This window comes from Phocoena phocoena, chromosome 1 (assembly GCF_963924675.1).
Source record: "Phocoena phocoena chromosome 1, mPhoPho1.1, whole genome shotgun sequence".
NCBI classification, from domain to species: Eukaryota; Metazoa; Chordata; class Mammalia; order Artiodactyla; family Phocoenidae; genus Phocoena; species Phocoena phocoena.
This window is the reverse complement of record NC_089219.1, coordinates 174,253,627-174,264,506: the sequence shown is the minus strand read 5'-3', so window position 1 is coordinate 174,264,506 and position 10,880 is coordinate 174,253,627. Positions and strand designations below refer to the sequence as shown.

Genomic DNA, 10,880 nt, shown 5'->3' with positions numbered 1-10,880 from the left:
TGGACGTCAGTATAGGGACAACAAGATATTTATGACTTATACATTAAGTAAAGGATGTCTCTCCTGAGTTATTGGTTGTGATGAAATTCCTGGAAAAAAAAACATATTTTATCCTCTAAGCTTATAACCAAATTTAGCCATTTATTATACTATGAAGTTATTGATAAGTTTTAAAATTGCTTTGATAAGGGTATGACTCTATTTCACATAAGAGCAAAACACCTGCTAGTGCTTAAGGTATAAAAGGTAACATCTCTTATACTCACCTTTATTGACTGGAACTCTCCAGGCAGTAATAAAAATGACCCTAGTTTCATGGGATATAAGTCATGTCTAAAACACTCAATCAGCATAAAAGTACAGCTTGCACCCCACCAGGATCAAAAACCACAACACCAGTCTCCCTGTGTTTCCCAAGAGTGCACTGAGCTGGCTGTGGACCGTTTCACATACGTTAGAAGGTCACTGTAACCCCATTACTCTCTTTGGGATAAAGAACATTTGTGAAAAAAGTACACTTTGAGGCACAGGCTAGGACTAAAGAGCAGTCAGAGGCAGTAGATGAACTATCAAAACATGGGTAAAAGCAGTGCCTGCCTTTCCTCTGTTGGTTTGTAAAGTCACTGATTGGTGGTCAAGTCAGTGAAGCAGCCATATTAATTAAGTGCATGGCCCCTTTACCACTTGATCGAAGAGACTATTTGAACAGCATCTTTAATATAAATATGTATATAGTTTGTAATAAATAATTTGTGGTTTTCCTGGTTGCCTCTTTCAGTTGGCATCCTTGAATTTCGTCTTTTGTCTATCTTGAACCAAAGTCTGAATTCAGACTTCTTATACAAATATAATCGTTGCCAGTTGGCTAAAATAAAATGTAATACTGAATCTGATCTGGCAGCGATGATCAAGGAACTGAAACCTCCTGCTGCTGCTTCCTCTTCCTTCTACATGTTTTACTTGTAATGAACTATTTGCTGTGGTCTCAGATTTCAGCAGCAGGCACCTGAGCAAAATGTTCACTTGCCTTCCAACTTGAGGTAATCAACAAACTTTAGGTTTTCTCCTTGTCGTCTAATACGAAGAACAGAAAGAACCCTTAATGGGCTTTAAGGAGGAAAAAAAGAGCATTCTTTTTCTTATGTATCCTAGAATGATGAGCCTTGCTGCCAGAAGGAGGGAAAGGTACATCTGAAGGGAAGGAGGGCTGCTAAGGACAAACATTGGTTCCTCAAATTGCACAAAATCAACATTGTATACTACAGAATGTAAGTCAGTAACATGAAGATAAAGTAAGAATAATATATGCTTTAAAAAAGTTGCATCATGCATATTAAGTAATTTGAAAATTTTTGAATATGAAATCCAGTTGCTGAAGATTTGCTATGATCTATAATCTAAAATGTGCCAGTGGCTTTAAGTCCTGATTTGTTAGACTTATTTAAGCACAAACAAAAACATATACAACAGCTTGTCTAAACAGATCCTGGCTGGAATAATTTCTAAAACAAAAGTAAATGCTCTCCAGTTATCTATCTTTGCCTACAATAAAAATGACGACAGCTTTCTGCATCAGGAAGAAAAAGAACAACAGCAATAGATATAAACTGTATAAGGCAGTTCTTTTTTTAATGTAATTCTTTTTTAAATTTTATTAATTTATTTATTTTTTGGCTGAGTTGGGTCTTCATTGCTGTGCGTGGGCTTTCTCTAGTTGTGGCGAGCGGAGGTTACTCTTCATTGAGGTGCGTGGGCTTCTCATCGCGGTGGCTTCTCTTGTTGAAGAGCACGGGCTCTAGGCACGCCAGCTTCAGTTGTGGCACTCAGACTTAGTAATTGTGGCACAAGGGCTTAGTTGCTCCGTGGCATGTGGGATCTTCCTGGACCAGGGCTCGAACCCGTGTCCCCTGCATTAGAGGTGGATTCTTAACCACTGCACCACCAGGGAAGTCCAAGGCAGTTCTTAAGTGTATTTCACAAATATAATTTTTTTTTTTTTTTTTTTTTTGCGGTATGCGGGCCTCTCCCTGTTGTGGCCTTTCCCATTGCGGAGCACAGGCTCCGGACGTGCAGGCTCAGCGGCCATGGCTCACAGGCGTAGCCGCTCCGCGGTATGTGGGATCTTCCTGGACTGGGGCACGAACCCGTGTCGTCTGCATCGGCAGGCGGACTCTCAACCACTGCGCTACCAGGGAAGCCCCACAAATATAAATTTTATGGATCAAATTATGGTCCATAAAAATCAGTATCACTTGAAAGACATTTAAACCTCTGTACTCTTGTGGCCATATTATCAGGCCATATAATTGAGAGCAAGAAAAATATTCCATAAAATAGTGAGAGCTATATTGAAGCCAAATCTTTTGATATACCTTAAAACTAAATCCACATAAATGGGAATACATTTATAACAGAATTTTCTGAAATCCTATGCTAATTAATGGCACAGGTAGAAATAGCCAGGGATTATTTTTGTGATATGCTCAAAGTGTTCCAGTGTTTGATTTTATTTACAAAAGGAAATAATAATACATAAAATTTTCGGATGATTCATGGTCCTATTAAAGTCACTTATTGTTGGAAAGTAAAATAAGTAACACTACACAAATCTGAGCTTACAAAAGGCAGAATAATGTAGTGATAAAAACATCGCTCACGTCTGCTTCCTGGGAAAGATATGCGCTAGCAAAAGGGTCATATGAATTAGCCCCTGTATTAGATATGCACCAGGATATTTCTAGGTATTTTTTTTTTGGAGCCCTCAGGAAAGTTAAAGTTTATCCAAAATGAGAAAACCTAGTAAAGAAGAGGACATTTTTGTCTGTGAACTTTTATATGTAGCTGGTTGACTCATGCATGATTGATAGCACAGAACAAAATAAGTCAGCTACAGGCAAATACTTATATCTCATTACATCTCACTTGCCTTCTTGTTTTCTATTCATATCCTCCTGGTATTCTGAGCTCTCTTTCCAGCTCTCCTTCTCAAGGTCCACTCAAATCCATTCTGACCTCCTTATTTAGGAGACGTATGGTATGTGAAATACCTATTAGCTAGAAAATTCCATGGACAAGCAAGATGAATTATGAGCATTTTGGGATGAGATGAGAGACTGGATATTAGAAACTGTTGAACACAATTTTACATAAATTATATCGTGGAATCCTCACAACACTGTGATGTAGGTACTTTTATAGACAGCTCAGAAAAGTTACTTTCATGATGTGCATCAAATCTGTCATCAAATTCTCTCTGTTCCGTGGTTAGCATGTATCCAGAACCGGGACACTTCTCTATCGTCACCCCCTTGGTCAAAGCCGCCACAGGTACTCACCTGGAACATTCCAGTATGCTGCTGCTTCTGCCCCTGTCCCATCTTGTCTATTAGAAACATAGCAGAATGTTTTACAGTAAATTCAGGAACGTCACAAATCAGTTCAAAATCCTCAAGTGGCTTCCCCTTTGACTTAGAGAAAAATACAAAACCTTATTATCGTTTACCAGACTGCATACGATGCTGACCTTCACTCTATCCCCAAGACCATTCTGATCCAGTTTCATTGGCTTATTTACTCTTTCTCAAACAAAACTCTTCAGGCCTGATCTTTGCAAGTGCTTTTCCCTCTGCATGGGAGTTCTTTTCCTCAGATACCCCTGTGGCAAAGCACTTCATTTTTTACGAGCCTCTGATCCAGGTCACCTGGTCAGTCAGACCTTGCCTAACTCTCCTAAACAAATCAGAACCCCCATCCCCATCCTCTTTCGGTATCCCCTTTGCCATTTTTTTTTCTCAGTAGCTTTTATTTGTTATCAGTTGTATATTGTATGTACTTGTTTATTTACTGTATATCCTTCTGACTAGAATGTAAACTTCATGAGGATTGACACTATTTCATTCACTGCTATGTCCTCGGTGCCTGGCGTTTGCTCGTACATAGCAGGTATGCAATAAACAGTTGTTGAATTAATCTATGACCCACTCCTTGCCAGGTGTTCAGTCTAAGGTAGTCATGGTAATAGCCTCTCCTAGGAAAGGATTGTTTCAGGAATGTTTTTTTGACATCAGTATAGCCAGTGTTACATAAAAGGAGGTCTCTGGGGGATTCTGGGAACTTTCTCCTATTCCTCAGATAACAAGCCCTCAGAAGAGACCGTCTCCCTTCTGCCTTTACTTTTTCTTTGTAAAAAGTGATGGCTGGAACTGCTGTGGCCATCATGTTATAGGCCTACACATGCTGTGAATACTGTGGATGTCAGAGAGGAGAGGTAGAACGGATCTGAAAGAAATTTGATGTCATTTTTGAGCTCCCAATTCGATCATTGTGGAGGACACCCTATCTCTGGGCTTCTTGACACACGGGATAACAGATTTCCCCACCGTTTAAGCTTGAGTTAGAGGTCCCCTATTTGTGGCCAAAGCATTGTCCCCCTGTCATAAAAGGTAGGTGCAGCCCTTGGACCAGAGCCATGTGACTTGTTTTGGCCAATGAGACATCACATTGTGACCAAAGCAGGAATTTACAAAGCACTGGAGAATTGGGGCTTTCGTGCTTGCTACTTCTGGAACATTGGAACAGCCAGTTGTAAACAAACCCAGACTAATCTACTCAATGATGAGAGACACAGGGTGATGAGAGACACACAATCACTACCACTGAATCATCTGACAGCCAACTGCCAAACATGTAAGTAAAACCATTGAGTGACAGCTGACTGCCAATGCATGAGGGAGTCAGCTCAAGCCCAGCAGATGCACTGCTTAGCTGAACTAAGGCCAAATTGCTGACCCACAGAATTGTGAGCTAAACAAGTGGATGCTATTTATAAATATTGGTGTATATATGATATGTAGGTACATCAGCATCTTACCTGATATATACAGAGACAAAAGAGTTTGTTCTCTTATACAACTACTCTCTCTACCTTAGCAGCTGTAATAGTATTCATGGTGTCAGTGCTTTCATATTCCAAACCTAGACATTTAGAAAAAAAGCGAAGTTAAAAATGGGTGGAAGGGCGTATGAAAAAGACTGAAGCAAGCATGTTCTTGTTGGTGACGTGTAGACACCAGTTGCAATACCTCACTGAGAATTCTCTGTCATAAATGCCACAAATAACAGTATGATGAAAACTTAGAAATAATAGAAGAACTTAGAAATAATAGTTCTACTCCCAATTTGTACTTCTAAGGCAAATTTCTTTCATTAGAGACACTTATGATGTCACATGAATCCCAATGGGTCCTGGCCCACAGCTTCTCCATTTCCCTAGTGCATTAGAACTCATTTTTACAGATGAGATGGCATCCTGGAAAAGACGCCACCTATTTGCCTAAGCATCTTGTCACTTGGTGAACTTGCTGACATGCAACAAAATTACAAAGACAAGTCCTGATTACCTGGAATAATGGATGAGTTGTTCAGTGCACGGGTCTTCTTTCTTTAGGATGGGCCAACATGTGTGCTGAGGAAGGCCAGCGACAGGCCTGCCTCTGCCACCCCTGTCCTGACTCTCCTCACCGGCTCGCTCTAGGCACACTGGTATTCCAATTTGACTAAACATGTACAACTTTGCTTTATAGTTGCTTTGCTCAGATTAAATTTCTGTTCCTAAGGTTTCGTCTTAGGTGTATAATAACTTTTTTTCTCCCACTTCAGAATATGTCATCTAGAATATTTGACTTGGCTCAGAACCTATCAAGGGACGTAGGAATATCTAAAGATATTCATTCTGGGAAAATCTGGATATTTTAAAATTTAATTAAACATCACCTATTTTGGACTTCCCAGTAATAGATAAATCATAGCAATAGGTTCTCTAGGATCAATGGAAAATATCTGAGTAAAACAACAAATTAATATACATGTGTGGAGTGAACAGAAATATCAATATAGCAAAAATGGGATCACTGACCTCAGTTTTAGTTCCCGATAGTTTTGTACAGGTTTTATTTTACTTTTATGGAAATTATTTTAATTCTTTAAGTCTCAATTGCCTGATCTATAAAATGGGAATAAAACCAGGTATGAGAGTGCTCATCTGAGTGCTATGAGTGAGGGCTGGGCAGTGAATATGCTCCAAGGAAGAGAAGAAATTCCCACTTGGAGGCATAACTGTTGTACTTTTGGCAGAGAGTTAGAGCAGGTTTAGGAATCATTCATTCAAGCTGCATATTGTTTCTGTGAAAGAATTCTAACTTGACAAATAAATTTTAGAAGAAAAGTTATTTTGCTGCTGAGAACCAGAGATAAACTAAAAGATCTAAATAAACACACACACACACACACACACACACACACAGATATCTCCATAAAAATATCCCACAAGCATCTCTACAATTGCTTCTTACTTTCAATGACTAAAAAGAATGTAAAATTTATAAAACAGGAAATGGAACAATGGAACATGCAAAAGGAACTAGAAGGCCTGTTAAAAAGAAATAATGAAACAAAAATTAGCCATAATTAGATAAGAAGTTGAATTAACACTGCAGTCAAAAAAATAGAAAAAAATCCTGAAATAAAGGGAGCCAAATTTATCAAACAAAGGACCCTCTAATTCTAGGTTCTGTTATAAAGAAATGAGGGAGGGAGGAACTGCAAAATTAAAATGTTGTGATGAACTTACTGGACTGTTTGATTAAAGAGAGAATCCCACAGTATCCTAGACGGTGAACCAAGGCATCAAACAAAATAATACAAACAAACACACATCAAGCAAAAAAAACAAAACCTGTATGCCTACTATCAAATTTCTCTTCTAAAATCCTATGTACCAGAAGATAGTGGGGAATAGCCACAAAGTTTTATGAGAAAATTAATATAACCTTAGAATGTCAAATTGTCTTCATGTATTAGAATATCTCAAGGCATTTGAAAATATACAGACATGACTCAGGTCCATATGCCAATAGCCAAACCTACCTACCAGCATTCTTTTCTACACTGTACACAGTTTTCTGATTTATTGTTTTTGTGTTATGTGTTATTCTCTCTGCTCCAACCCCACTGCCATCCCCTGACTTCATTTCTGTTTGGCTTAAAATAGAACTAGTATTTTTCGAGTATATCTTTCCTCTAATAGTTTGCCAAAACATAGCCAATAAAACTTAACACACTATGGGTTTATTAAGTTCACAAATTGCCATCTATACAATCACAGGTGGTAGTTTTATCAAATGTTTTACAACTATGTAATATAAACTTCAGCTTCCTTCAGTGAGTTGTCTGCATTCCTATATAGCTTTATACTTACCTCTATTATATAATTCATTAAATTGCTATTAGTGTATATGCTTTTGTGCTTCCTTAGGATCACATATACAACAAGACTGGGAATGCAGAGTTCATTTTTGTATTCCAAGTACTGTGTTCAGTGCTTTTCAAATTATAGGTGTACAATAATATACATTGATGCAATCAATCTACACATGTATAGATATGTATGACCATATGGAGGGATAAGACAAGGCAAAGAAGAATTGTGTATGTGTTAATTCTGAATATCTGGGAATATTGGGAATATTCCTCTTCTAAAGTGTCCTGTTTAAAAATCTGATCTGAACACGTCAAACCCAAGGTAGAAGAAGGTGTGAAGTGTCACCGATTGATGGAAGAGTCGGTATCAATGCGCTTAGAGGGAAGAAATAATCAATATGAAAATCAGGTTGTTGAAATTGGGGCCAAGAGGGCAATCTGCATCACCCGCCTCTAAGTCACATCTAGTATCTACTATTCCCCCAGCCCTCCGACCCCACGCCAGCAAGGGTAACCATTATTCCCACTTCTAAAACTATAGCTTGGTTTTGCCTGTTTTTGAGCTTTTATAAACGGAATCATGGAAATCCATCCTGTTGTTCTTTTTTTTTTTTTCTTTTACTTGATAAAACTTTATTCTATTTTAGCCTTTATATCCCTCTCCCAGGCTGCCTGATACCTCTCCCCCACCCAACTCCGGAGGCAGCCTCACCGCAGGTTGTGCTTTGGGGGTGGGTGGGGGGAGATTGTACCTTTAGTGCTTGTAAACCTACACCAGGACTGGGGCCAACACCTCACCACACCAGCTAGGTCTGGCCAGGACATGGGCACTGGGCAGTTCCTAACACCCCCTGAGACCCAAAGCCTGTGGACCAGAGCTGCCATCCCCATCCCCACCACTGAGGACTTGGGGAAGAGGGGCATGGAAAGCATACCAAGACCCCTAGAGGCACCTGCAGGAGAGCAGGGCTTGCCAGGGAGAAGGCAAGGAACCGGGTGAGATTCTTGAGGTTCCTGTGTCTCCAGCCAAGGCTCCTTGCCCTCTCCCTGGGGCCAGTGCCAACTATCCCCCGCTCCCTCACTGGCCAAACCCAGAACCAGGCACCCTATCCCTTCCCACCAGCCAACAAGGGACAAAAGCAGTGAAAACACCAAGCTTTGTTGCTAGGATAAAAACACCCTAAGTATTTAAATTAAAACTGAAGCCCCAGTCAACTGGGCCAGCAGCGAGCTGGTGATTGCAGACACACAGACAGCCCCCCATTCTTCCCCAAACCCCAAGGACTCCAAAGGCAGCAGGAAGGGGCTAAGGGCCGAGTCTGTCTGTCACCAAGAGGGAGCCTCTGGGGAAATAAAGATTAGGGCAGGGGTGTCCTCAGGGGGTCCCAATTTGGGGGCACTGAGGACTGTAAACATGACCCAGCTTGAGGGCCGGGGGTGTTCCAGCCCCCCGAGATTCTCCCTGGATGAAGAACGGCCACTGTAGTCAGTGAAAAACAGAAGCTGGTCTTGAAGCAAAGCGAGACCTGGTCTCCCTCTTGGAATATTGTGGGCGAGAAGGGGGTTGACTCTGCGAGCTCAAAGAGGGTCTGCGATGGAGGGAGAGGGTTCTGGAAGCCAAATACGGCTTTGAGCTGACTCACGGCCCCTCCTCCCTAGAGGAAGCTGCTGGAAAGTCAGCTCAGGCCACAGCTGCCCAGCCCAGGGCTGGACAAGGTCAGGCGAGCTCCCGAGAGGCCCCGCCCCAGGCTGGCTTCGGGAAAAGGCAGAGGATGTGGCTAAGCGGTGCTGGGAGAGCGTGAGGGCTGCCACAGGAGCACAGACGTAGCCCGAGGCCAGAGGGCCGCTACGGTCCCAGGAGCACCACCGCAAGGCCTGGCTGAGGCCCCGGGGAAAGTGCTGCCTCGGCTTCACTCCGGGCCGGGAGCCCCGGGGACCCGGCCGTCCCACGGTGCTGGGCACACATGAAAGCCCACGCTTATGGAGGCAGGCAGGCGGCAGCCAGGCAGCTCCTCCAGCGGGCCTTGGAGCCACAGGGTCAGGCCCAGGTGTGGTGTAGCACAGCCCAGCCTCCTGTCCGCGTGAGGCCCAGTCTGGAGCCTCTGGACCAGTGCTGACTGCGCATGTGCCTTCCAGGCCACAGACCCTCACAGGTCCCAGCTGCCCCAGTGGACGCCTGTTGCCAGCAACAAGCCTCGGCTAGGTGATTCGGGACAGGCGACCGAGGCACCTGCAGGGCTGGGTTGGGGGCTACAGTTCCCACAAAACCAGCCCTCCGGCTGCTTGAGGATCACCCAGGGCCTGGATTCTCCTGAGGATCAGGCACGATGGCCTCCTCAAGGCTGGGCTTTCTCTGAATGACAGAGGTCCCAAAGCACCCCTCAGAATCCAGCATCTTCTCCGAGCCTGAGTCCGCGAGAGCAGACCAGGCAGGGACCTCAGGGCTTACGCCGACTGCGACCGCCCTCAGGACCAGGTCCCCGTGTCTCAGGGCTGGGCCTGTCAGAGCAGGGCCTGGGGCTGGAGTGGCACCAGAACCAGGACCAGTGCTGGCCTCAAGGCTGGCCTTGACCGCTTCCCCTTGGTTCCGGCCCTCAGCCCTTTCCTCAGGGCTGGGCCTGGCTGCGGAGCCACTGGCCCCTCAGCGCCCTGACCTCCTGCCCGTACCACTCGTGCAGCTGGGCGAAGGATGCCGAGTCGAGAGGCCCGCTGGGCGCCGAGGCCCGCCGGCAGGGCGGTAGTGGCGGGGGCTCGGGGCCAGGCAGGGGTCTGGGGGCGGCGCCAGCGGGGGCGGCGGCGGGGGCGGGGATCTCCGCGCTCCACAAGGCACAGCCGTCCTGCTTGGGCGGGAGCGCGTGGGGTCGGCGGGGCGGGACTGGACCGGCTGCGCGCGCGGCCGCCAACCGGTGTCCCAGCTCGCGCACCACCAGCCGCAGGTAGTCGAAGCTGGCCCGCGACAGCGCCTTCACCCAGCCCTCCATGGCGGCCTGGCTCTCGGCCTCCAGCACGTAGGTGTGGGCCCGGGCCCCAGCGAAGCGCACGGCGAAGGCGAACTCCTCGGCCGCCTCCACCAGCTCCACGGTGCAGCCCTCCAGGATGATGACTTCCACGGGCTCACGGCCGGCCGCGTCCCCGAAGCAGAAGAGCATGGTGCCGCGCGGTACAGACCAGCGGCGGTGGTGGGCCGCATGCCGGCCGCCCTTCTTGTACTGGAAGCCCGCGTTGTCGGCCGGGGCGTCGCAGGTGGCGTGGAAGGCCAGGCTGCGCTGGTTCAACTTCATGGCGGCGGGGCCTGGGGGCTTGGGACCTCTCAGGCCATTGCTCACTTCCCCGCCCCTTGCTCAGTTCTGGGGGGCCTGGGGGGCGGGGCCGGCCCGGCCACGGCCCGGGACCCGCTCGGTGGCGGCGGCAGCGGTGCTTCGTCTCTCGGGCGGCCGAGCCGGCGCAGCAGCGGGACAGCACGGATCCGTCGGAAGGAGGCGGGGGTAGCCGGCTGTTTTTCTAATTCTTCACTCTTGTTCTATAGTATTCTGTTATCTTAATATAGTATGGTGTATCTGTTCTATAATTGATAGATCTTTGGGTCATTTGCAGTTTGGGCTCCTAGAAATAGTGTTCTTAAA

General features: G+C 45.5%; 1 protein-coding gene across 1 annotated transcript; it reads right to left on the bottom strand.

Moving 5' to 3' along the window:
* Window positions 1-9,863: 9,863 nt before the first annotated feature.
* Window positions 9,864-10,550, bottom strand: LOC136137576 (sesquipedalian-1-like). Its single transcript, XM_065895955.1, has one exon. The coding sequence runs from the start codon at window positions 10,536-10,538 to the stop codon at window positions 9,864-9,866; it is 675 nt and encodes a 224-aa protein (XP_065752027.1). The 5' UTR covers window positions 10,539-10,550.
* Between the last annotated feature and the right edge of the window lie 330 nt (window positions 10,551-10,880).

Bases quoted from the DNA above. Each gene is read 5' to 3' on its own strand.
- LOC136137576 (XM_065895955.1), bottom strand. From the start codon at position 10,538: ATGAAGTTGAACCAGCGCAGCCTGGCCTTCCACGCCACCTGCGACGCC.